This window comes from Pieris napi, chromosome 24 (genome assembly GCF_905475465.1).
Source record: "Pieris napi chromosome 24, ilPieNapi1.2, whole genome shotgun sequence".
Taxonomy (NCBI): Eukaryota; Metazoa; Arthropoda; class Insecta; order Lepidoptera; family Pieridae; genus Pieris; species Pieris napi.
In genome coordinates this window covers 507,218-535,069 of record NC_062257.1, presented here as the reverse complement: position 1 = coordinate 535,069, position 27,852 = coordinate 507,218, and the positions used below count along the sequence as shown (strand labels likewise).

The 27,852-nt window shown below is 34.9% G+C and overlaps 1 protein-coding gene across 1 annotated transcript; it reads right to left on the bottom strand.

Moving 5' to 3' along the window:
* Positions 1–19: 19 nt before the first annotated feature.
* On the bottom strand, positions 20–26,642 carry LOC125061806 (pancreatic triacylglycerol lipase-like). The gene is made up of 11 exons (XM_047667408.1): positions 26,423–26,642; positions 21,606–21,712; positions 20,379–20,537; positions 15,619–15,756; positions 13,635–13,738; positions 12,091–12,218; positions 4,285–4,425; positions 3,363–3,461; positions 2,212–2,323; positions 1,039–1,178; positions 20–232 (listed from the first exon to the last, which is right to left on the bottom strand). The coding sequence occupies exons 1-11, from the start codon at positions 26,499–26,501 to the stop codon at positions 66–68; spliced, it is 1,374 nt and encodes a 457-aa protein (XP_047523364.1). The 5' UTR covers positions 26,502–26,642; the 3' UTR covers positions 20–65.
* Positions 26,643–27,852: the final 1,210 nt, after the last annotated feature.

The window sequence follows — 27,852 nt, the reverse complement described above, 5'->3', positions numbered from 1 at the left end:
CTTAAAAAAAAAAAAAAAATTAAGTTAAACGTAAATTAATCAATAATATAATTTAACAATCAGTCTTAACCAAACGAAAGTATTCTTCGGAACCAGCTTTTCTCTGTGGTCGGTTCAAATGGGTCTCCGTACGCCTGGGTGACGTTCGGTTTTACCGATCTGTCGATTCGGAAACCGAACTTCAAGTCTCGGAGGAGGTCAGTTCGAGGGTGCTGGCGTTGCCATTCTGTAGCTAAAATTAATATATTGTTAGCGGACTAACGCCATCTTGTAGCAGAAACCTATATAAAGCGTGGCAACACCGGCGTTGACTCACTTTTATTTCGAGACTTCGTGCGGAACGGACTTGTTACTAACCTAACCTCAGTAGATTTTAAAAGTCTAAAGTACCTACACGTTCTAATCTTTTGTGTTTACTAATAATATATTATAAGTAAGTTTGCTCCAACTATTTTTTCATAGACAAAACAAATAGAAAATGGCCCATTGTGTCGCTCTATTACTTTTTGTGTTTTTGATAGAACAAACTCATCTGATGTTAAGGGATGCCCATGGGCACTCTCAATGCCAGAGGGCTTGCGAGTGCGTTGCCGGCCTATTAAGAATAGGTACGGTCTTTGAAGGACCCTAAGTCGAATTGATTCGTAAATACCTACCAGCCCTGGAAACTCTCAATGCCAGAGGCCTCGCGATTGTAATGTCGGCCTTTTAAGAATTGGTACGCTCATCTCCTGAAGGAGTGATTATTAAATCTACTTACAGTTTATCTGTATCTATCGAATTGAAGTTAAGAAGACTGTCAAATATTTTTATAAAAAAAGAAGTGTCTGACAGCTCTAGAAACTAGTTTTTTTTATAAATAGCTTCACGCAGAGCGTATTGCCACAGACAAAGAACTAGATTTAATTGACGTTCTGCAAAACGTGTTTGACAGTTGACAGCTAATATGGACGTAACGAGTTACCTACGTATAATATTGTTACCATGGCAACCATCAACCTTTACCATTTAAGGCCCATTTGATTCACATATACTCACGACAATAAGGTTCTCTCTCAGTAGTGAGCACGAAGTATGGCCCCTTTGCCTTCTGCCTCAATACTCCACCGATAGCATTAATTCCCATTTCAGCACATGATGCTTGACGATCGCAGGCCGCTACCAAACTTGAATTCACTCTAAAAATCACATACAAATCTTTTATAGTTACTATTGTTAGCTTTTAATATTTATGCTAATCATATTTTTAATTCTTTTTCTTAATTCTTGTAGCAACAAGTGCGCATGTGCAATAGTTACTTATTTGACTCGTTCGGTTGTTTCAAGTTGTAACGGATTGACTCGAACAACTCCCCGAAGTGGGATGGTCAGGTAGGAGTAGGGAATAGATTATAAAATCGCGCACGGGCGATTCCTTTGTTCAAGTTTGAAGTTATAGAGTATACGTAAAATCAGTGAAGTGAATCAAGTCATCATTGGAGTGTTTAATTTCCTACCCTATGACCTAGATCAACTAGCCCGTACACTATTCATAATTAGAATACCTATTTATTAATAGGTTTTATGGTTTAACAGTGACTTGCACAAAAAAATGAACTTTAATTTTTGTTATGTTGATTCGTGTTTAGTATTGCATGACAATTGACATGACACTGTTTAAATATAGTTAAATGCGCGTTTTTTATGTTAATTCTTATAATTTATTAAGCGTATAAAACGTTTGTCTACACTCTACTAATCGTGCCTTTATAAATATATAAATTGTGTTTTGGACCTTTTAAGAAAGGAGCCCTACGAAATAATCTTAAAATTACGAAAGTCAAATATCTCTTTACGCACAGATTATCATTTTATATAATCAAAAGTTTGTTAGAATATCAAGTTATCTAATTCCATACACTATTTCTTTAATTCATTAGAATTGCTAACAAATAAAAGAATGTATAAATGGCGCCAAATCTACAGCCACAGATCAGTAAAAAATTAAATGTTAACCCAGTTTGTCACAGACTATGGAATTGGCACGAATCTAGCCAAAAGTAATAATGACAGCTGTGGTGAAATGACACAAATTGAAAGTGGGATTTGATCTGTGTTACTGTTTTTTTATATTTCTATAATTCGATTTACCAGTTTACACATATATCTATATCTATTTATATCTATATTTATTTATGTATTAATTAAATATTATCTAAAATATAAACAAACCCTTCATATGTCAAATTCCACCGGTAAGCCCTGAACGTGCAGTTGTCATTTATCAATGACTCCGTAAATAGCATATACGCTCTTCCGTGGCTGCATATGGCTTGCTGGAGACCTTAAACAATAATAATAATTAATAAATCTTTTAAGATCTGTATCACGATGGAAGAAATTATTTATTCCCTCTGCTATTACTTTGTATATACACAAACTAGCCGTTTCCCGCCCGCTTTGCTGGGCGAATTCAAATAGGAAATAAATAAAATTTTATGTTTCATTATTATTATTTTTCATATTTTTTTATTCTTCTTTTTAACTTCCCGCTAAGAAAATTGAACTTTTTTGACAATCGAGTTTTTAACAGATGTTGACGTTTTGAGGTTCTAGGAAGCCTCCCCGAATGTTTCCGCGGTGAAGTCCGTATGTATAAATTTTCATAAAAGTAAAACAGCAATAAAAAATGAAGGAACGTTGGAATTAAAAATAAATAGCCATAAACCATCTAGGAAAAATTTCGCATCGAATGGCAGTAGCTTCATGTCGATACGATCAGTGGGTTAGGCGTGAAGGAGCCTCAAACGAACACCATTTTGCTTATATATATATCCATAGGTATCACTATCATCGGGGATTTGGATTTTATTAATAAGCGACATCCGGCGCAGGCGGTGATCAGGAGCAGATGAACTCAATGCACACTGACAAATTGACAATTTACAACCAGTAAGATGTCTATGTTAACGTAAAATTGTAAACACCGTTAGATTGTAATCTATCTCGCGAGATTATAAACTGTCGAAAGATTGTGAACCTCAGCTTAGATACTGCTTACAATTTAACGTATTATTATTCGGTAGATTGTACTACACTAACTTAGTTATCATTCAAACTTCTTTGGTCAATTACAGATTAATTTTACTTTCCAACAATTTCATATAACTACCGAATAATAATACGTTAAATTGTAAGCAGTTCGTTGAGGTTCACAATCTTTCGACAGTTTATAATCTTGCGAGATAGATTACAATCTAACGTTGTTTACAATTTTACGGTGACATCTATAATATTGCGTGGTGTTGCCATTAATAAAACAAAAGACATCGTGTTCTCGTATTATATCTGTGAAAAATAAACAAAATAGTTAATAGACTTACGTGAAGCAGAAAAAGGAATCAATTTCGACCATAGAGACTTTGTTCGGTTTACGCAGCCTGGTTGCTGCATTCCTCCATTTGGGTAGAAGTCGGCATGGCCTAATAAAAGGGGGGACTTAAAATTCTTATTCATACATTATACACCTACGAGGGCGATTAAAGAAATGTTTTTAACCACTATAAGCGTTATTAGTTTCACACCTGTAGCCACATCTACTAAACTCTGTGATGACGTCATACACTAAAATGCGGTAACGAAGTATTATACGGTAAGAAGGTACGGTAAGTAACGAAGTATAACGGTAGATTTCATAGATAAACAATTTATATGAAAAACACTGCCAACACTGCTCAAAAATTATATCTCTATTTTTGAGCAGAGTTCAGTGGCCAAGTGGCTTCGACGTGCAACTCTCATCCCTCAGGGAGTAGATCCCCGGCTGAGCACCAATGGACTTTCTATATGCGCATTAAACAATCGCTCGAACGGTGAAGGAAAACATCGTGAGGAAACCGGCTTGCGTGTGTCAGGCACTGGAGGCTGATCACCTACTTGCCTATTAGATTGAAAAATTAATGAAACAGATACAGAAATCTGAGGCCCAGACCTAAAAGGGTTGTAGCGCCACTGATTTATTTTTATTTTATATCAATATTTCATTGAGTCATCTCATATTGTATCACATAAGCTCTATGGGGGAGAGTATTTGATTTTCTTATTTGGTGATTACGTCAACAGTAATTATTTACCTTTTTACACATATTACCCACACATTTATTTATTTCTGAGAGCTTTGCTTACTTATGCTGATGAGAGGGGGGGGGGGGGGGGATAAATTTCAGTAAATCCATATAGGCCATACAGAGGCGATGAGTACTTAAAGAAAATGTATTTTTTTATTATTATTACAATGATTTTTACCTATAGGATCGGGTAATCCAAAGCCAATCTTCTTTAAAAGACGGCCATTGGTATGAATAACATCCACGAAGTCAGCATCCGAGGGATCCAATCTTTCCACAGCACTTGAATCGCCGAAGCATGGTTGAGCTGGATCTAAACCTTCAAAGTTAATATTTAATTAGACTAGTTCTGTTAAATATGTATCAAAATAATGTTTACATACTATTAGTGACATCTAGTTTGTTATAAGGAAAGTACTCATTTGTGGGTCTATGTATGATTGTCATTGAATTAAAGTTAGTCTGTCAACGTCCACCGTTGTTTCATTATTATAGGTTATGGGCCCAGACCCGTTTTTAAGTGTATTATGGAAGTTTAAAGTATTATCTTTATCCATACTGCTATAATAATGTCGGTGAATTATATAGCCAACGTCCCAAAGTTGAAGGGTCGTGAAAACTATGACGACTGGTGTTTTGCGGTGCAAAATGTTTTGGTGCTAGAAAACATGGCGGATAAAATCAAGACGCAGCTATCAGCATCGGCGTCGGCGAGTGATATTGAAAGTGATGCTAAAGCCAAGGCAAAATTGATATTAACAATCGATACATCTTTATATGTTCATATCAAGCAGGCAGCTACGGCATATGATTTATGGTCTACGCTTAAACATATGTATGATGATTCCGGCTATATGAGGAAGATTAGTCTACTGAGAAACCTCATTAACATTCGGCTAGAAAACTGTGAGTCAATGGCACAGTATGTTACTCAAATTGTAGAAACGGGCCAGCGACTTCGAGGAACAGGATTCAGTATAACCGATGAGTGGATTGGAGCATTAATGTTAGCAGGATTGACAGAAAAATATGCGCCTATGATAATGGCCATTGAGCATTCTGGAATTGAGGTTAGTGCAGATATTGTAAAAACAAAATTGGTAGACATGTGTGCTGATGATTATGTTGGTACTACATCCGGTTCAGAAAGTGCATTTATTGCGAAAGGAAGACATAGATTGAAAAGTGGCAATACTAAAAGCGGCCATATTAATAGACAATCAGATATGACGCAACCTATCAAAATTATAAAGTGCTACAAATGTAAACAAACCGGTCACTATAAAAATCAGTGTGCGCAATCGGATAATACTAAACGAAAACAGACCAATGCCTTCAGTGCTGTTTTTCTGAGTGGAAATTTTAATAAGAACAGCTGGTATATCGATAGTGGCGCAAGTAAACACATGACTGCAAACAAAGATAACCTCACGAATGTATCGCATCAGCAGGAAACCAAAGAAATTATTATCGCAAATCAGACTAGAGTTTCAGTGTTGTGTTCTGGCGACGTAAACATCGTTACAGTAGTCAATCGAGAAGAATACGACGTTACAGTTACAGATGTATTGTATGTTCCGAATTTAACCACTAACGTGCTTTCTGTGAGTCAGTTGATTAGGAATGGCAACAATGTAATTTTCAAAGGAGATTTTTGCTATATTTATAATCAACAGAAAGAACTCGTTGGCCAAGCAGAATTAGTTGATGGTGTGTATAAATTACAAACGTTACAAGTCGATGAAATATTTGCAGCACCTGCAATAACATCATGTGAGACTTGGCACCGGCGATTAGGGCATATCAATAGTAATAGCCTGAATAAAATGAAAAATGGAGCTGTAGATGGAATCACATATCCTGAAGTGGTAAACATAGGCAAATCTTCATGCACTGTTTGTTGTGAAGGCAAACAAACTAGGTTGCCTTTCAAGAAAAGTTCATCAAAAACAGAGGATGTGCTGGAGATTATTCATGCAGATGTTGGAGGTCCTATGGAAAATCAATCGATTGGAGGATCAAAATACTATGTTTTGTTTGTGGATGACTATAGCAAAATGGCATTTGTTTATTTTATGAAAGCTAAGAATGAAGTGTTCCATTATTTTCAAGAATTTCAGAGAATGGTAGAAAACCAAAAAGAAAAGAAAGTCAAGGTTCTTCGAACTGATAATGGAGGGGAGTTTTGTAGTCGTGAATTTGGCAGTTATCTAAATAAGCAAGGTATAGTTCACCAGAGAACTAATGCTTATACACCAGAACAGAATGGTCTCTGCGAGAGGATGAACAGGTCAGTAGTTGAAAAGGCCAGATGTTTGATCTATGATGCCGGATTAGAGAAGAAGTTCTGGGCAGAAGCCGTCAACACATCAGTATATTTACGAAATAGATCAGTTGTCACGGGGCTGAATAATAAGACTCCTTATGAAGTATGGACTGGTCAGAAACCAAACCTAAGTCATTTGCGTATATTTGGCAGTGTAGTCATGGTTCACATTCCCAAGGAAAGACGTTTGAAGTGGGATAAAAAGGCCAACAAGCTGATTTTTGTAGGTTATGCAGAAAAAACTAAAGGATATAGAGTATATGATCCTGTAACCAACATTGTCACAATCAGCAGAGATGTAGTTGTCATGGAAAGTCCAAACCAGAATATGGTAGAAATACCATTGGAATGTAAGCATCCAGTGGAGGTAACTGAGCAAGAGAATGATTATGAAGAAATTGAGAGCTCTTCCTCTAAAGACGATTGTGGGGATGAAACTTATGTCCCAGAATCTGAAGTTTCAGTGAGTACTTACAGTGATAAGACATTTGACACAGTCTCAGACCCAGGTGTTGAACCAATTGAGCCAGAGCAATTACCCAAACGCACTAGAGTGAGACCAGATAGGTATGGTTACAATAACTTGTGTATGGTGGAGTGTGAAGACAGTAGTCAAGGAGAGATAACACTCGGAGAGGCATTAAATGGTCCAGAAAGTCAATTCTGGCGAGCCAGTATGAAAGAAGAACTAAAATCATTTAGAGAAAATGAAGCTTGGGAAGTGGTGGACAGGCCAAAACAAGCTACAGTGGTTAAGTGTAAGTGGGTGTTAAAGAAAAAAGTGGACAGTGATGATAACATAAGATATCGTGCTCGGTTAGTTGCTAAAGGTTTTACACAGAAAGCAGGAATAGACTATACCGAAACTTTTTCCCCAGTGGTTCGTCACTCAACAATAAGACTATTGTTTGCATTAAGTGTTAAATATAATCTAGATATAACTCACCTTGATGTAACCACAGCATTTTTAAATGGGCATTTAAATGAAGATGTATATATGTGTTTACCTGAGAATTTTGAATGTCATGATAGGGAGAACAAAGTGTTAAAACTAAAGAGGGCAATCTATGGGTTGAAACAATCAGCTAGGGCATGGTATAAGCGTGTAGATGATTGTTTACAATCTTTTGGATATAGAAAGTCAGTGTATGAACCTTGTTTATTTATTAAACAACATAATACTACCAGAACATATATAGCTTTGTTTGTAGATGATTTTTTTATTTTTTCTGATTGTAAAAGAGAAACTGAATGTCTTAAGACTGAACTAAAATCTAAATTTAAATTAAAAGACTTGGGAGACATTAGACAGTGCTTAGGTATGAGGGTCAGAAGAAAAAAAGATGAGATTTTTGTAGACCAGGAACAATTTGTTGATCATTTGTTGAATAAGTTTAATATGAAAAATTGTAAAGCAGTTAGTACACCTATGGAGGTAAATTTGAAGCTTAAAAAGGGAGACACTTGTTGTACTCAGTATCCTTACCAACAATTAATAGGAAGTTTGCTTTATTTATCAATGTTAACCCGTCCTGATATATTTTATTCTGTTTGTTACCTAAGTCAGTTTAATAATAATTATAATGAAACACATTGGAACCATGTAAAACGTGTTTTAAAGTACTTGCAAAAAACAAAACATTTTGGTTTAAAATATGTCAAGGATGATTTAGATTTAATAGGCTATGCGGATGCTGATTGGGCATCAGATTGTGTGGACCGTAAGTCTTATACAGGTTTTATGTTTAAGATGTCTGGTAGTGTCATCTCATTTGAATGTAAAAAACAATTAACAATAGCTTTGTCTAGCACAGAAGCTGAGTATATGGCTATATGTGAGGCAAGTAAAGAAGCCATTTATTTAAGGAACTTGTTAATAGAGTTGAAATGTAGAAATGAGTCACCTATACTATTATATAATGACAACCAGAGTGCACAATTGTTAACTAAACATAGTTTATTTCATAAAAGAAGCAAGCATATTGATGTTAGATTTCATTTTGTTAGAACAGCTGTTGAAAATAATTTTATTGTAATAGAGTACTTAAATACAAATGATATGCCAGCAGATATATTAACAAAAAGTTTATGTTGCCAGAAACATTATAATTTTGTTAACCAGTTAGGTGTCACTCCATTGTAATGAAATTTGTTCACTTTACTGTGTTTCAAATGATTTGTAGTTTTTTCTTTTGTCTATATGTCAATTATTTTGATAAGGGAGTGTGTTAAATATGTATCAAAATAATGTTTACATACTATTAGTGACATCTAGTTTGTTATAAGGAAAGTACTCATTTGTGGGTCTATGTATGATTGTCATTGAATTAAAGTTAGTCTGTCAACGTCCACCGTTGTTTCATTATATTATGGGCCGATCCAGGTGGGGAGTGGTCATGGCTGGACCTAGACCCTAGGTTGAGGTCTAGTTGTAATTACAAAGCTTTTAGATTTCAAAAACTATTTAAATCGGTTACTGAGGATTAAAGAAGTTTGTTCTCAGTGAAATATATCACGCCACCATCGTACGTTGATATTGCATTAGAGTCCATCTACAGCAGTGGCGTAACTATACTATCTGGGGCCCGTGGCAAATTATCTTTCGAGGCAATTCTTTTGATGGGGCCCTATCAATATAGGGGAAAAGCCGGATAGTTGCCCCACTTTTCGAAAAAGCTTTATATTTTTTAAATATGAACTTGCTGAAAATTATTTAGTGTGTATCTCGCAACATTGGTCTTTTATCTTCTATAAAAGCCTATTTTTGTATACATAATTAACAATGGTTTTGAATAAATACTGTTTTATTTCACCTCTCAGAAAAGGGATAGTTGCCTACTATGGCGGATAGTAGCCTAGCGTAGAAAATGCTTCGGGGGATACTTGCCTCGTGCGTTTTTATTTTGGATAGAAATAAATTTATATCAATTAGAGTAATCTTTATTATTTATTTAACAGTATTTATAATTTACTGAGATATTTTATTAAGTACAATTTGAAATATTAAGAAACAACAGTAATTTTTCTCCTTTTTCACCGGAAGTAACTGATTTAACTGCTTTTGCACCTTTCTTAGCTAATACTTTACCAATTTTATTATTGAGTTGGACACCGCTTTCATCCATGTTAAATATTTTATCTGGCTTATCCAGAAAATTATTCTCAGTTAAAATAGTTGTCAAGAGTTTGAAAAAATTTTGCAACTTCTGTTCTGTTGAGACCCTTCGCTCTTTCAATTGATAAACCCTCAGCTTGTCTCAAAGTTATATCAGGATTTTTGCCATTGAGGTCCAGCCGTTTTACTCTCATTAATAAAGTTGTGCTTTAATCCCAACTTTGTCTCAATTTTTCGAAGGCAAGTGTTAAGCTATCTTCTGTTGATGAGGCATTTTGCTTATCTATAATAAATATATAAAACTGTGAAGTAGATATATATTTAATTTACAACAAGTTAGAGACAAAGTAAATTCGAATAAACACCAAAAAAACAGCAAAAAAATAAAATCCGTCTTTGCTTGTTAAGAAATGTTTAGTCACTCTAGGGGCAACTATCCGCGACAGTAAGCAGGGCGACTATCCTTTTTGATGCGGATACTTGCCCTTTTTATTTGCGAAATAAATAAAAATTATTTAGCAATAAAACATGATAAACAGTGTAATTTAAACTCTAATGCATGCAAAGAAACAAAAAGTTGACTGAAACCACGATCAGTAATAAAAATATTCAATAGAAATTACTTACCAATATAAATATAACGCCCGTCAAAGTTTCGGCGCGGAAGATTTTTGCTTACACGTACAAAACACTTGTGCCTATTCCGATGGCTTATGTGGCATTTAGGCCCGAAGGGCAGTCACTACTTATTGTAGTAAAGCGCCAATACAAATTATAATCTTAACATAGTTTTTTAAACACCGGGGCATGTATCCCACCGAGGCAACTATCCGGCTTTTACCCTAAATGGTCTGTAGTCCCGATGCCTATTGGAGACTTCACATTCATCCATATGACATAATATCTCTTAAAGAAAAAACTGTTTTTAGCGGATTAAAGATATGTATTATTATGAATTTACAATTATTTAACATAATTTTAAATTTATCCGACGTTTCGCGTGCTTTACAGCGTGCGTGGTACTATAAATATATATAAATAGAGGACACCGTGAGCCATTTTTGCCAAAACCCTCCATCTTTTAGTCGATACCAACTCCGGGGAAATAAATACAGATAATGCAACTTTCTCGGCAGCTATGATACTTTTTGACATTCAACACCTTTTGTCTTCAGTCAACGTGACCACGCACGCTGTAAAGCACGCGAAACGTCGGATAAATTTAAAATTATGTTAAATAATTGTAAATTTATAATAATACATAACTTTAATCCGTTAAAAACAGTTTTTTCTTTTAATGTGTAAAGGTTATGTCAATCAAAGACAATATTATAATATCTCTTGGTCAGGGGCCCTCTTGGGTCGGGGCCCGTGGCATTTTGCCAGCCCTGCCACCCTATTGTTACGCCACTGGACTTCCAATTCTCCTATTTCCCTAATCTCAGGAGGCACGCTGTTGTGAAGACTAGCGCAATCCGTATTCGATTCTGTATATGATCGGTTATGCTACGTGTGGTATTGAAGATTTAATGCTCGTCTACGTACGTTACGTATTGCTTTTTAACTAAAATTTTATTTTATTCTGCTTAATGGTTATTAATTTACATTATAAACACAAAATTCATAAAAACTATCTTCTAAATCCAAAGCCTGAACTCATCTTGAGACTCCCGAAGCAGCAGATACTCATCATGATTTGTACCAGAGTACGCTACTATAAAGTCAACGATTATTTAGTTGATAAAAGGGCCTGGGACTAGTGCTAGACAGGCTACCTCTAATTAATTTGCGATATTTGTTTTAAAATAAGTGTTGTTTGATGATTTGCTATTTTTTAAAAGAGTACCGAGAGTTTTTTACCCCGGCTTTTTCTCTCGCCTACACCCTCTGTCTTCTTTGCCGATGAGTAGGGATGCCTACAAATTCAAATTTAATGACGTGGAATAAGTGATACATGTATGTTATGTTCCATAATAAACATATTTTATTTTTATTTTACGTACTCATCGGAGGCACGCGGGGGGAGGGTATGAATCATTAATTAATTTATAAACTAAATTACTTTTCTAATTATTCGTTATCGTATCCATCAGTACCATTAACCGGAAAGACTGTTCTCTGAAATTCCTCCTCCAGTTCTTGCAACCTGCTATCTTTTGTATATCCCCCCTTTTCTTCTCTTTTCTTTCCATAACTAAACTTTCTAAAATCTTTTTTTTTTTTAAAGACAATTCACACCAATTGACCTAGTCCCATGCTAAGCTGGTGAAGCTTGTGTTATGGGTACTAGGCAACGGATATACATACATATTATAGATAGATAGATTAAACACCCAAGACCTAAGCACAACACCAAATGCTCATCACATCGATGTTCGTCTCAGCCGGGGATCGAACCCGGGACCCATGGATTCGCAGTCAGGGGTACTAACCACTAGACCATTGAGTCGTCACGTTAACGTATGGTAACACCCATTAACATCAGGTGAGTCTCCTGTCCGTTTGCCCTTTATTTAAAAAAAAAATAAAAATATATATCTTACCCGTAATCCTGGCAACTCTGCCTAGGTGGAAGGAGACGTATGAAGCTATATGCGCTCCAAGACTGTGTCCTATGAAATGAAAGTCTTTCAACCTGGCACCAGTCACCGCTATGAGTTGGCGCATGAACCTTAAAGAAAAGTCTGTTTATCGCAAAACTAGAATAGCGATTCCCAAGAACATATGTTAGGACAAAAAACCTAAATGACGTCAACTGATATCATGAAAATACTGCTGGTATTCCAACTTTCCCTAAGGTATAGTAGGATGGAAATCGGTTCAATAATTTTGAAATAAGAAAAGAGAGTACCAATTCTTAAAAAGCCGGCAACGCACTCGTGAGCCCACTGCTTTTGAGAGGGTCCATGGGCCCTCACTTAACATCTGATGAGCCTCCTGCCCTTTCTACACAAAAAAGACCTTGCAATTTATGATCGAAATACTCTAATCTCTGCTTAAAGTCTTGTTGTTTTTGTAATTACTCTTCTTCGCCGTAGTCTTCATTACTGAAGGTACCTTGAAAAGCCCTAACCGATACGTAGACTTGCTGCCTCCACACCACTCCATCCTCAGCATGTGAGGCACCCATAATCGTCATCTTTGGTCAGACCAACGAGTAGGCCTTCGAGTCCTACTTCTCCTGCTACTACTCCTCCCTACCATTACCAACCGAGACTATCCGGTTCTCTCCTAGCAATATCGACGTATTTATATGATACGATATTGTGTATATTATTATCTGTGTGTGTGTGACATGTATGTACTTTATTATAGTTTATTTTTAAACTAGTTGATGTGGTCTCTGGCAGAATGACCAGCGCTGTGGAACAGTCTGCTCCTCAGCATAATGCTGAGCCAGGGCCAATTACAGCCACAGCACACACGCATTACATACTTGGAATAAACTGAATTGGAAAAGGGATTTTTTATATATTTCTCATTATATATATATATATATATATATTGTGTGTGTGTGTGTTTTTGTTTGTAATAAATGATATGTCTATGTCTTTTAATGTTTCTCGACATTATCGTATTGTTATAGTCTGTAAGGATAGTGTATGTATTTCTGTAATAAATAAATAAATATGGCCAAACTATCTAAGCACCCATTTGATGATAGTCGACAGTCTCATGAGAAAGAACTTTTATTGTTTTTGCAGTCCATGGTATTCGGAACATTCCCCTCCATCACCACATCTCGAATGCCTCTATCAATGTGTAATTATGTGAAAATAGAGCATAGACTAAAGAAACAGAAAGAAACCTTTAAATAACTATTAGGGGGCCTCGTAGCCTAGCGGTCTTATTAGGTGGCAGCTAGGTGAGGGGTACCGGGTTCGATTCCCAGTTCGAGGGCAAGTTTTAATTTAATTTAAATTTGTTCTCGGCCTTTGGGAGGGTTGTGCGGTACCGGGCGAGTGCCTAAACCGTACATGGAGGACATGATCGTATTTCTAAGGCAAAAAGCACGAATGATAAAAATCTCATACTTGACGCTGGCTAATGCACAAACCGTGCCAGAGCCATCAAAAAAAACTATTACCCAGTAACATCGGAGCCAACTCGTCTTGTATTGGCAACAGCGCGCCAGTACTTCCACGTATCGCCTCCCTTGCTCCAGTCCACGGCGATCACGTTAAGGTCCGCCTTTAGGATTAAATAAGTCGTTTTTTAAAAGGTCGGTCAAACAGTGTACTGTGAGTGCCCCGTGTAAGACCTCTTTTTTATATAATTTCTTGTTGTCTGTGTATAAATCGTGTTCTGTGGTGCGGCGATGTAGAAACTCTGTAAGCGAGCACTTTATTGCTTATGGTTGATAGCTTGTTTATGGATAATGATGTTAACCATGTGGAACCAGCTGGAGCAAAATGTCAGGAGAATATTTGGAGCTCCTTACAAGCATAAGACAAAAAACTTGGCAATTTGAAAGTAACAGAATATTGGCCATTCTTCTCTTTCTAAACTATGTGTTAACAATTCGACTTAGGGTCCTTCAATAAAAGAGCGTACGAATTCTTAAAAGGCCGGCAACGCAATCGCGAGCCCTCTGGCATTGAGAGTGTCCATGGGCGGCGGTGTCACTTAACATCAGTTGAGCCTCTTGCCCGTTTGCTCCCTGTACTATAAAATTGTATGTATTTAGGATAACTTTTCGCTAACATAATGTTACTATGACACTTGAATGGGTAGTATTTCATAAAAGTGACAAGTAATAATAATAGGGATAGCAAAAATGATTTTTATTATTATAATTAACTGCTTAAAAATTTCAGGAGCATATTTGCAGCTCCTTACATAAAAATAGCAGTGTTGACTTAGTGACTTCAGCGTGCGACTCTCATCCTTGAGACCTAAGTTCGATCCCCAGCTGTACACCATTGCACTTTCTATATATGTGCAACAGTCGCTCGAACGTTGAAGGAAAACATCGTGTAGAAACCGGCTTGCCTTACGCCCAAATAGTCGACGGCGTGTTTCAAGCACAGGAAGCTGATCACCTACTTGCCTATTGAATTAAAGATCATAGAATGCAGCGCTGGTTTCTTTAACATTCCCAATTTTTTAACATATACAATCTTTCGTATCTTTCTGTCGAATTATGTCAACGCTGTCTGATTAAAGGAGATTTGCGTGCAAAGCAACGTGCAACTATAGTATAGTAATTTTATTTTCATGAATAATGCATTAACAGGACATAAAAAGTTTCCAGAAGACCAAAAGTCTTCCAATAGCCGACAATCTAAAATTATCAATATCTAATCTAATATATAAAATTCTCGTATCAAAATGTTCGTTTCTATACTCCTCCTAAACGGCTCAACCGTTTCTTATGAAATTTTTAATGCATATTCTGTAAGTCTGAGAATCGGCTACTATCTATCTTTCAAACCCCTAAGTGTTATTTTTTATGATACAACATACAAAAATACATACAACCCTTAATTTTCACCCCTCTACGATCAACCCCTATTTTTTATTTGTTAATTATAACTTCAACTCTGAGGTTTATATAGAGAAAAATTCACAGAACAACCTCAAAAGTTTTTATTACGGAAAACTAAACAGTCTCTGGGGTAGCATAGCAAAATCTTTTGATTGTATTTTAAAATTTTTGTTTCTACATATTTTTATTTATTATTATTGTTATTTTATCTTTAGGTTTTACTTTATTTTATTTTAGTTTATAGTAACGTGTTATTTTGAGGTTTTTTTTAAGAATTTTTGCATTACTTGTACTTTACCCTCTGTACTGTGTTTCTTTTTCATTGTTCCACTTTAGGGTTGCCTGGAAGAAATCGCTTGTTAGCGATAAGGCTGCCCGTTGCCTTATAACTTTTGTAACCTGCTTTTTTATTATTTTTGTTTTGTTTATGTTTTTGATTAAGCTAATAAAGTATAAATTAATAAATAAATGTTCCATGTTGGTATGAACTAAAAAGATAGGTTAAGTAAAATCACATTAAGGAGAATGAAGCTAGTAATTCATGTTAACGCTGCTCCTGTTTTAAAAATAAAGCAAAATTTACCCAATTTAATAAGGCACTTGTCATATCACGAACCCACGATGCGTTGCTATGGCTCATGAATCCGTGTACTATCATGGCGGTTCTTCGGCTTGGGTCAAAATCTACCCACTCCAGTCCAAACTGGTCTCCAGGGAATACCTATAACAAAACATAAAATTCCTTTAGTTAAACGCTGATGTATAAATTCATCATTAGTTTGTTTATTAAACAACAGATGGCGTTATGCATGTAAAAAACGATAGCAAAACGATATCCTAGAATTACTTCGCACTTTTCTTTACTTGGCACTTCGTGAGCTTCCGTCTAGCCCCTCAGGGAGTTACCGCAACGGCCCAAGCCGAGGTCCGAGTCTCGCAGAAGCCCTTGCGCTAGTCGCGGAACAAACGCTCATTCCGGCCCTTCAGGCCAATAGAAAAAAAAGTCCTAGAAACATATAATGTTTAGGATTGTAAATTTATGTTGATCGAAAGCCTGCAACTACCAACAACGATATCAGAGCCAAATCGAGATTACTTCTTGGCCTTACACTACCGGACATGACACTTGTGGTGACTGGTCGTATTTGAATTCGTGTATGCGGTGTATAATTATTCCGACTATGTGTTTGCGTGTTGTTCCCACGAGAATGTAAGTGCGTGCTCCTATTTCACCATGCCTCCTGCTGATAGAGGACAACTCTATGTTTTTAATTTATGTTATTATTATTAATTACTTAAGATGTCATGTGGAACATGGTTTAATGGTTGCAACTCCTTACAAACGTTGTGTAAAAAAAAAACATGGCGATTAAAAAGAGTGGCGGAGAGTTTATTGCCAGTTCTTCTCTTCCGTTCTACGCCCTTGATTTGAGAACTGGCACTAAAGGTAAAATTAGAAGCATTTATATGTATTTCTTTACAAACAAGTCATAAGTGTACAAAGTTACCAATATGATTAAATGATTTTTAATTTTTGAATTTGAATTTGACATAACATCCACTCAATGGACACGATCCCCGGATTATCGAGTCGAGGGTCGCTACTCGGTCCAACTTCGGCTGCGCACAGCTGCAGCGTGTAGAGGCCATGAGAGGCCATGTCTCCCGACTCCTCGGACGCTGCAACCCCATTTAAGGCCCACATGCCCGCCCTGTATCAGCAGGGCGCGAACCTAAACACCACTCGAAGGGGGCATACACCCTGAACGGGCCAAGCACACCCCTCTCGAGGTCGCATGAACCACATTCTTCATGTTGAAGTATATTTTGTAGAAGTTCTAGTATTGTTCAATGCAATATAAGTGTCCCTATCTGAATAATAAAATAGTATGTGTCACGTTAGGTTATTTTCGATCATTTTTATATTTAAAAATTTGGGCTCAAATACCGCGTCATCAAGGTTCCAAGGGCTTGAGACAAAATCACTTTGCAAGCGTGAGCTACTAACGCCAAACAAATTTATATGGAAACAGTCACGTGACATAGCGTATTCTTCATCGCGAAAAGAAGACGGCAATATATCAATAAAACGAAACAGGCCATCTATTCAAAACTTAGTCTTCCACAAATGTATATAAGTGACATTTATTGCGCCAAAAATAGTCGTGTCTCTATGCAATATAAGTGTCCCTTTCTGAATAATAAAATAGTATGTGGTGTGTCATGTTAGGTTATTTTCGATCATTTTTATATTTTCAATGCACCATGAGTACCACCGACAGGCCTTAATGGGAACTCAAAGGAGCGCTCTGCCCTGCGATTCTGTAACTCACTTTTCGAACTCACACAGCGGTTTTCGCATCGGCGGTCGCTCTCAAATCAGTCGTGAAGCAGTCATTTTATGATTTGGCATTCTGAAAAGGTGGGAGCTTGTTGTTTATTGTTTAACAGAATGCCAAATCATAAAATGACTGCTTCACGACTGATTTGAGAGCGACCGCCGATGCGAAAACCGTTGTGTGAGTTCGAAAAGTGAGTTACAGAATCGCAGGGCTGATTCGAGCTCCTTTGTGTTTAAAATGAAAAACCCTGTGGGGAAAACATAGTCATATAACACCTTATATAGCAATAGAATGTTGATATTACTTTATCTACATATTTATGAGTTTAAATTTCCGTACAGTCATACAGTATGCATTTATATTAATAGAATGTCTTATTAAACATTTGATCTTTCTACAGGCAGCATATATCTTTAATTGTTTACATGAGTATTATATACATATGTTCTATGTATGTTTGCGTGTATAAATTCTCGAGTCACAATGCTAGTTACCATACTCCTCCGATACGGCTCGACCGATTTTTATCAAATTTTATATGCAAATTCAGTAGGTGAATTTGAGAATCGGCTACTATATATTTTTCATACGCCTAAGTGATAAGGGGTGTCCACCCCAAATTATTTTATTTTTTTTGAATTTTCTTTTTGTTTTTATTTTTTATGATACAGCATTCAAAAATACATACAACCCCTAATTTTCACCCCTCTACGATCAACCCCTATTTTTATTTGTTAATTTAAAACTTATGACTTGAACTAAGAGGTTTATATAGAGAAAAATTCACAGAAAACCCTAAAAGTTTTCATTCCGGAAAATCGAAGTCTCCGGGGTAGCATAGCAAAATGTTCCATGTTGGTATGTACTACAAAGGTAGGCTAAGTAAAATCACATTAAGGAGAAACGAAGTTCGCGGGGGCAGCTAGTAATGTTATAAAAGATTGTCAATTGTCATGCATTTAATACGTCATTGGAATAACATATTGTTTAGTTCCGTTAATAGTACGGGAGGTAGCAACGTTTTCGAGAAAGAATTTCAGGTCAGCTGATGTTGTGATATGTCTTCCTTCTTGCACTTCCGGTTAGAGTCTGGGCAATCTGGCTGGCGGTAGCGGTTGCGTTCATTAGTGCGCATTCTATCTGTCCAGGTAATAATCCTGGATTTTAAAAGCATTTTAAGAAGCGTAATTTTTAATTTTTCGTTTTTAAATACGTCTACCTGACATACTTTTTTTATTGCCAGACATTTTTCCCATTGTTAACTATGTGCCAGACGCGATTTTAAGTTATTTTTTATAAAAATTTCAAAGCATTTTAGAATGTCTGTAATTTTAATATTATGTTATTTAAATATAATAAAAACTGAAAATGAATTTGCCAGACATTAATTCGATTGTTAAGTCTTGAATTAAAATGATAAAGTATTGCAGTATGATGAAGCATTGCATTTTAAGAAGCGTAATTTTTAATTTTTCCTTTTTAAATACGTCTACCTGACATACTTTTTAGTCCTAGCAGCAATACGTGTTGTCTCAATTTAATCGTATTGCTTTGTGGACTTAAAAAAAATTTCATTGTTTTTTCGAGATAAACCTATGAAATTATTATATTGTCGCTGATTCTTTATAAGTGTACAAAGTTTGAATTAAATCTGTCCGTTTAAAGTGGGTCAAAATCGAGTCCGAAGGAGTCGGTTACATACATACATACAGGTGAAGCTAATATAAAGCGTGTAATAAAAGATTGTCAATTGTCATGCATTTAATACGTCATTGGAATAACATATTGTTTAGTTCCGTAAAGTAACTGAATGACGCGGGGTTTTCTCGGTAATAACTCAAGGAAATTTGAACAGACAAATTAAAATCCTGAGAAATTTCTGTTAGATTTTTTTAATTAGTTAATTGTCTCATTGTATAATGCATTTATCAAGGCTTTTTTATCGTTTACATAATTATTATTTTTGCCTTGCAGTAACAAATCCTTACTTTTTATTACGTCTATAACAAATTACTTCGAAATAGCGTGATATAATATTAGTTGGTTTTACTGTTTTCCGTGAATTTTAGGTCTAAATAATTGATCCTTAATTAATCTGAGTGTGTATGTTATTAAATAATGATTATAAGTATAAAACGATAATAGCAGTGCATGGCCTGGTTGCCATATTTTGTTTTTTGGCGAAGGTACAGATAGATAGTATTACAGACAGTTAGACCTAATTACTGACGATAGAACCAAAAGGTCTCAAGAAAATGTGAATTTTGATCTATTTTGATAGACTCGATAAATTTTGGCTCAAATACCGCGTCATCAAGGGTCCAAGTCACTTATATATATTTGTCAAAGGCTAAGTTTTGATTAGATGGCGTATTTCGTTCTATTGATATATTGCCGTCTTTTTTTTTATTATAAGGGGGCAAACGCGCACACGGGACGCCCAAAAAGGGCAGTAATCGCAGCCCATAGACGCCCATTTTTAGTAGGTGCGCTGCCGGCCTTTGATGGAGGAGTACACTCTAAGTTTTTGAATATGGAGGTCGTATCTCTCAGGGAAGACCCCCACCGGGAGTCGATTATACAGTTGGCTAGTTCGCAGAAGAAAATGCTTTGTGTAACGGACTGACGAAGACAACCAGCCATCAAGATGATGAATGATGATGATGATATTTTGCATTGATACGGCTCGTACGGTGTTGAAACGAGGCAGGAGGGATCAACCCAAACACTTCTTCAGAACACTCACCGTAGTACACTTTATAGAAAACGCAAAGAGACGCAATGTCTCTGCGTAGAGAGAGAGAATCAAGCCGATCAGTAAGACATTGGAGATTGACAATTCGACAAGCCCTTCGCTGTATTTTTTTTTCGCGATGAAGACGAAATGTTATTTAAATAATATTTTCTTTATAATCCTGCTTGTTATTTTGGGGTTCTCAAGATGGCTTAATTTCAAGTGTAAAGTTTTTATAAAAATTGTCCTTTAACAGTTAAGACTCACCTGAACCCTTTGAGGTTGTTGTCTAGAAGAGAAGTAGAAATGTGTGTTAATACTGTCGGATGATCCGGGCTTCATGTTCAAAAACCCAAGTTTATTTATGAAGTTGCCTAAGCCAAAGCAGTCCACTGTATTTGGAACGGGCAGCTTAGATGTTGTGTCCTGGGAAATATAAATTATATAAAAATAAGATCCTCAGTATAGATGGAAGATATTGAACAGTGTTGGCCTAGTGGCTTCAGCGTGCGACTCTCATACCTGAGGTCGTAGGTTCGATCCCTGGCTTGACAATGGACTTTCTTTCTCTGGGCGCATTTAACATTTGCTCAAGTGGTGAAGGAAAACATCGAGAGGAAACCGACATGTCTTAGACCCAAAAAGTCGACGGCGTGTGTAGGCAAGTAGGTGATCAGCACTGGAGGCTGATCACCTACTTGCCTATTAGATTTTTAAAAAAATATCATGAAACAGATTCAGAAATCTGAGGCCAAGACCTAAACAGGTTGTAGCGCCACTGATTATTTTTTTTATAGATGGAAGATGGGGACTAAAATTGATTTTTTTGTACATTTAACACTTAAAATCATTTCTTAAAAGTTTACGGTGATCAAATTTAAATGACAATCGACATGTTAGACAGATTTCACTCTTAAATAATTCCCTTATTCGACAATCTGTGGTACACTGTTCTATAAACAATTATGTTTGGCCTAAAGGTCTAGATACCAGACCATAAAACTCAAAAAAAAAAATGACAATTATGAAAATGGCGCGTTTAAAAACAAAGCATGACGCTTTGTGCTTTATGGAAATCCCGCTCGAAGTCGTTTAGCACTTCTTAATTGCACCTAATTTCTACTACATATAAATTTTCTATATTAATCTATATAAAACAAAAAAAAAAGAAATCCGCGGAAATGTGTTTGAACTCTTATAATATTAATATTATAAATCTGAAGACTTAGTTTGGCTGTTCGGTTAGACGAGTTTAAAAATTATTTATTTGTAGCCTATAGTCCAGTCGAGTGAGGTTACAAAGGTTTTATAACATCTCGCAAAGAGTAAAAGGGATATTTTTTTTTTTACTTGAAACTGGCATAAACTTAAAACTATTGCCATAATATTAAAAAAAGGGATAAATTATACCGTATTGAGAGCTTTTGCTGTGTAAACAGAAATATGTGTGTCGCAATCAAAAAAAAGCTAGTTCATATAAGAACCTTTACTTACTTCGAAATCAGCGTAACCAACATATTCTGGACTATTCGTAGAGCTTGGGAGTACGTCGCCATATTTCAAAAATTCCCTTAAATCTTCAGGGCTGATGTGGTTTTCAACTGTAAATAATTTTATTTTATTACATAAAAATGGGTATTTATATAAATAGATTTTCTTTGGAATCTAAATCTAAATACAAATAAGTCGCTACAAACGTAAATAGTAGTAAAAATATATATATATTTACTAGTAGACCGGCCAAGCGTTGCTGTGGCTAAGGTTTTTGTTATATTACAGAGTGGTAAACTATTCAAAGGAAACGGTAGGAGAACACCAGTCATGGAGACCACCATGCTTTTTTGGTGGTTATGCCATTAAATTGTAGCTTATGTGAAACGTTGCTACTTCCAACACAGCGCCATCTGTTAGAATTGTGACTTTTAAATAATAAACAAATATTTTGCAATAAAATAATATTGCGGGTATAAATTGAGATAAGCTATCCTATCTTTTAAGTTGGATCAAACTACAAACGGTGTGCAAATTTGATTGATATCGGTTGAGTAGTTTAGGAGTCCATAGCGGACAAACAACGTCACACGTAATTTATATATATTAAGATATACTAATAAGTCGCTACACACGTAAATAGTAGAATTTTTTTTTTCTTTTTATGCACAGGCAAACGAACAGTCGGTTAGAGTTAAGTGCTTACTGCCCATGACGTACCAGGTTTTCAAGTGCGTAGTGCGAGTCCGGCCTTCAAGTTCAAGTGAAGGCCCCTAAGTAACGGTTCGGAAATACCTGGACTAGCACTTTTATAAAATAGTGGTCTTAAAATGCTCTTTCGTATTGTTAAAAGTCACACAACTGTAATAATGTCTGCTAAACATCTTTATATCCACAAACAGCATGCACAGCACATATTTGTCACGTTGATTTAATCTAATAAGAAAATTCTCGTGTACAATCTCGCGAGATAGATTACAATTTAACGGTATTTACAATTTTACGGTGACATATATGCCTCCAGGGCTCAGCTCAGCCATAAAATATTTGGAATGATTTCGGTGTGGCTTACAGAAGTATTTACTCCGTCTTTTTTTAACCGGGAGGGAAAACGGCAGGGAGGCTGCCCTGATGTTAAGTGATACCGCCGCCCATAGACACTCACATTGTCTGAGGGCTCGCAAGTGCGATGCCGGCCTTTTAAGAATTGGTACGTTTCGTGAAAGCTTGAGCGGGATAAAACATTTAATATTTTAACAAGACCGTTTCCATGGTAACGTAAGGTATTACGCAATTTCAAGGAAATGCGGTCTAAGTTGTACCTTCTTGCGTTGAGGACGCACGCGATCTCAATAAGGTTAAATAAATGAAATATGTATTTATGTATGTAAAGTGTGATAATGCGTGAGAATGAAAGGATTCTTTAATAGATAATAAAAAGTGAATAGTGTTTTTATATATAAAAATTAACGTAGGAACTCCATGGGCATAGGTACTCGACGGCTAATGGGTCTAGTGGTTAGTACCCCTGACTGCGAATCCATGGGTCCCGGGTTCGATCCCCGGCTGAGACGAACATCGATGTGATGAGCATTTGGTGTTGTGCTTAGGTCTTGGGTGTTTAAATATGTATTTATATGTTTATCTATCTATAATACCCAGTACCCATAACACAAGCTTCACCAGCTTAACATGGGACTAGGTCAATTGGTGTGCATTGTCCAATAAAAAATATAAAAATAATCTTTTTTTAGTCTATGGATGTAAAGGATAACGGTAGCACTCTGATGGTTAATAAATTTAAAACACATTACAAACAAATTTCATCAACATCACATTGATGACTAGTCAGGCACCGGGGTCCTCCCTAAGAGATACGACCTCCAACGTTACGAGTTACTCCCTCAAAGGCCGGCAACGCACCCACTAAAATGGGTGTCGATGACTGCCCTTAAGCGCCCCGTAGGCTCGTTCCTATTATATCTAAATATATAAAACAACGTCGTGTTAGGTACACCACTTATAACTCAATATCAGACCGATGTTAGCTATCTCTTTGGTGGATTCTTCTCCGCTCTGAAAAACTGAATAAATAATAAAATATCGAATAACAATAAATTAATAAATTAATTTTACGAATGCAAACAAACACAAAACGACGCATATAAGTAATATTAACAAATCAACAAAATAAATTGCACTTAGTTAATCTTTGTAATATTATGTAGACAAGATTAAGAAAATATTTCCAAGACCAACCTGAGAAAGGTTTTTATGGAGAAAAAAAAACTGGAAAATTTGCACGGATAAACCTAAAAACAAACCAACAACATTATTGTAAATGCAAAAATCATTTGCATGTAGTAATTTTTTTTAATTTTTTTCTTTCAATATTTTAAATCAGGGTAGTAATAACATATATGTATCACTATAACCTTCTTTTTTACTAAAGATGTACATATACTTTATTGTCACATAAAAAATATACACATAAATAATTAATTGATTAAAAACAACCTAACGTTTGCCTATTCTATGGGCTTCATATTTTCGATTGGTATAGAATTTATCTAATAATCATACCGGTGAAATGTTTAAAAAAATAATTTTTTTTTAAATATTAATTAAACATACTCTGGACTGAAATTTGCTAGGCAATCCATATGGATTATATTTATTGACATATTAAATTAAATATAAAATACGTTTCATTAAATAAGCATCTTGGTGAAGGTCGTTGTATATCGGGATCTTAGACCATAAAAAGGTAAGTCAAATCAAATTAAGGCGAAACGAAGTTCGCGGGGGCTGCTAGTATATATAAAAATCACACAAGAAAACTAATATTTCAATTATGTAATTACTGTTTTGTTTCTAATTTATGGTTAAAAAAAAAGTTTTTTTAGAAATTCGACCGTGTCCTTCATGTACGCTTTAGCCACTCGCCCGGTACCGCACAACTCTCCCAAAGGCCGAGAACAAATTTTAAATTAAATTAAAACTTGCCCTCGAACCGGGAATCGAACCCGGTACCCCTCACCTAGCTGCCACTTAATAAGACCGCTAGACTATGAGGCCCCCAAAAGTTTTGTTGCTGTCTAATTATTTTATTCTTTTAAAAACTGTCAACTGTTCAATTCTTTGGCTAAAACGTATTGTGTCATTATATAATTAATGACAATTTCTGACATAATCTGTATATTTTATTCATATATAGATGTTTAAACTTTTGAATGATATCTTTGATTAAATGTTAGAACTAATTTAATTAAATTGCGAGTTGTTATTGTATTGGAGTGATTCATTAAACGATTCAGTGATTTGGGAAATACAGAGTAAAGTGTGTAATTAATTAATTTAATTAAATATTAATGACTAATAATTTTAGCCTAGTGGCTTCAGCGTGCGACTCTCAACCCTGAGGTCGTAGGTTCGATCCTCGGCTGTGCACCAATGGAATTTCTGACCTTGCACGCATTTAACATTCGCTCGAATGGTGAAGGAAAACAACTTGAGGAAACCATCAGGCACAGGAGGCTGATCACCTACTTGCCTATTAGTTAAACAAATGATCATGAAACATATTCAGAAATCTGAGGCCCAGACCTAAAAAGGTAGCTGTCGCTACATTTAATCAATTCTAGTGTGTATATTTATTTTCAATGTTTTTTTTAATTTATTAAAATCTTTAACTTTAATAATCTGTAAAAATAACACATAGCACATTGAACATTTTTTTAATATATTAATTTTTAATATTTTATTTAGCATTTTTAAATTTGTCTAGTCGTAAAAATATAAATAGTAAGTATAAGAATATTGTATATACCATATGGATATATAAATATTTTTATTTTAAAATATTTTGTCAGCAGTCTATCCAATAATATATATAATAACAGCGCGATAATTCTAATATCATATTTAATTTAAATTATTATTTAATACGTTGAATACGTATCATATGATTTCAAATAGTCAATAGTTGTAATCGCGTTACATCCTACTTCCGAATATGTTTTGTGGTTATCATAGTCAAGGCTTTGTAGTTCAAGCCCATTATTATTAATAGTTTACATATTTAGTGGCCGGATTGAAGAACAGGTATTAAACAAGATTTTTAAAACCATTATAGATTATTTATTAGTGACTATAGAACCAAAATTTTCAATTATGTTAAGTTAAACGTAATTCAAATTAAATATTCATTAAGAACCCGCCAAAACCCTTCTCTTAGCAAGATGGCGTCGTATCGGTCCCTGTGACGTACCACCATTTTTTACGTGTATCGTTAATTTATTTTATTTATAAAAGCTTGCCAACGCTTGACAGACTGATACATTGGTAAACGAAAAATATTTTTTTTTAATAAGACAAGCACTTATAGGCAAACATAACATACACGAAGAGATAATAAAAAAATAAAACATACTTAATCGTTATCTGGTTTGTAAATTATACATATACATTAAAGATGATTTAATATTAATACAACAATAATAATTGCTCCCCTCGACATAACAGACAGCTATTTCACTATATATGTTAATTAGATAATTAAACATAGGTAATAAATATAAAATATTTTTTAATAAACTTTAAGATTGTTATCCTATCCTATACAATAATAATATCAGCTGTGTATTTTTCAAAGAGTTTTTCTTCCCATTTTTTCATTCCCATCCAATACAAAAAAGAGATCAGAGACAACTTTATCTCTCGATGAAAATCTTGGCTTAAGGAATTTTACTAACCTAAAATAGTTATAACGGTAGTAATAATAAAACACGACAGTATAATAATAAATTAAATTTACTCACGTTCATCAGTCGTCAAAATATTAAAACACGTACACTTAAAACTTGTTAATAAAATACACCATAATGATTGAATTAACATTCTTGCCGCTACAGGAAAATGGCGATTGGTAATTTAAAAAATAATTCACACAAAACCACTGAACAGTAAGACAATTTAAGAGTAAGTGATTCAGAATTTTACTGTGCCGATATAAAAAGGCAATTCTAAATGTTTTCAGACATACAGGAAATCAACCCACGAGGCTTAAGCTGATAATTATGTTATCAATAATTTCTGTTTACTAACAAATGCAAAATATCTATTGACTCAGTTACATTAATTTATGTATTTTAGAAACGTTGCATCTTGTTACGGAAAACATTGTAAAAATATTGTAATTTTTTTTATGAGTCTGTGGTATCCCTTTTCATTATTTTGCTAATATCTGATTTATTATGTTAAGCCAATGATTAAAATATGGATTTTATCCAAAACTAATAAAACAAACCCAGAAACTTCAACTGTTTAGTTTTTCATTAGCTCACAGGATGTTATTTGAAATAAAATATGCCTAGCAAATTCTAACGAGCAACTGTATGTTTTGTTCGTGATTGCCGAAAATTGGTTTAAGTGGTTATGGTTGTTGTAGTATGAGATATTGGTAATGAAAGTATTATCGCTTTTAAGTTAAAATTTTCATTTTTTATAATTAAAAGGGGGACCTGTACACACAGTTAATTCTGGAATACTTGGAGAATATTTAATATATCATAGTATAAGATCCCGCTATACAACGACCTTCACCGAGATGCTTATTTAATGAAACTTATTTTATATTTAATTTAATATGGCAATAAATATAATCCATATGGGTTGCCTAGCAAATTTCAGTCCAGGGTATGTTTAATTAATATTTAAAAAAAAAATTTTTTTTATAATTTGCATGTTGTAGTAAATTTTTTGAACTTTTTTCAATCAATATTTTTAATCAGGGTAGTATTATATATGTATCACTAACCTTCTTTTATACCAAAGATGTATATATACTTTAGTGTCACATAAAAAATATACACATAAATAATTAATTGATTAAAAACAACCTAACGTTTGCATATTCTATGGGCTTCATACTTTCGATTGGTATAGAATTTATCTAATAATCATACCGGTGAAATGTTTAAAAAAATATTTTTTTTTTAAATTAATTAAACATACTCTGGACTGAAATTTGCTAGGCAACCCATATGGATTATATTTATTGACATATTAAATTATATATAAAATAAGTTTCATTAAATAAGCATCTCGGTGAAGGTCGTTGTATAGCGGGATCTTAGGGTGAGATCTATAGTGCGCACTTGGACTTTGCTCAGACTTTACTTACGAAAAACACTAAGGTTAAACTATGATTTAGTATATTTATAGACATTTTAACGGTGAGATTAAGCTA

Coding starts and splice junctions, on each gene's coding strand:
- LOC125061806 (XM_047667408.1), bottom strand. CDS start 26,501: ATGTTAATTCAATCATTATGGTGTATTTTATTAACAAGTTTTAAGTGT. Junction 13,739..15,618: donor CAAGTGCCTTATTAAATTGG/GTAAATTTTGCT, acceptor TTAATCCTAAAG/GCGGACCTTAACGTGATCGC. Junction 12,219..13,634: donor GTTGGCTCCGATGTTACTGG/GTAATAGTTTTT, acceptor CTTTTCTTTAAG/GTTCATGCGCCAACTCATAG.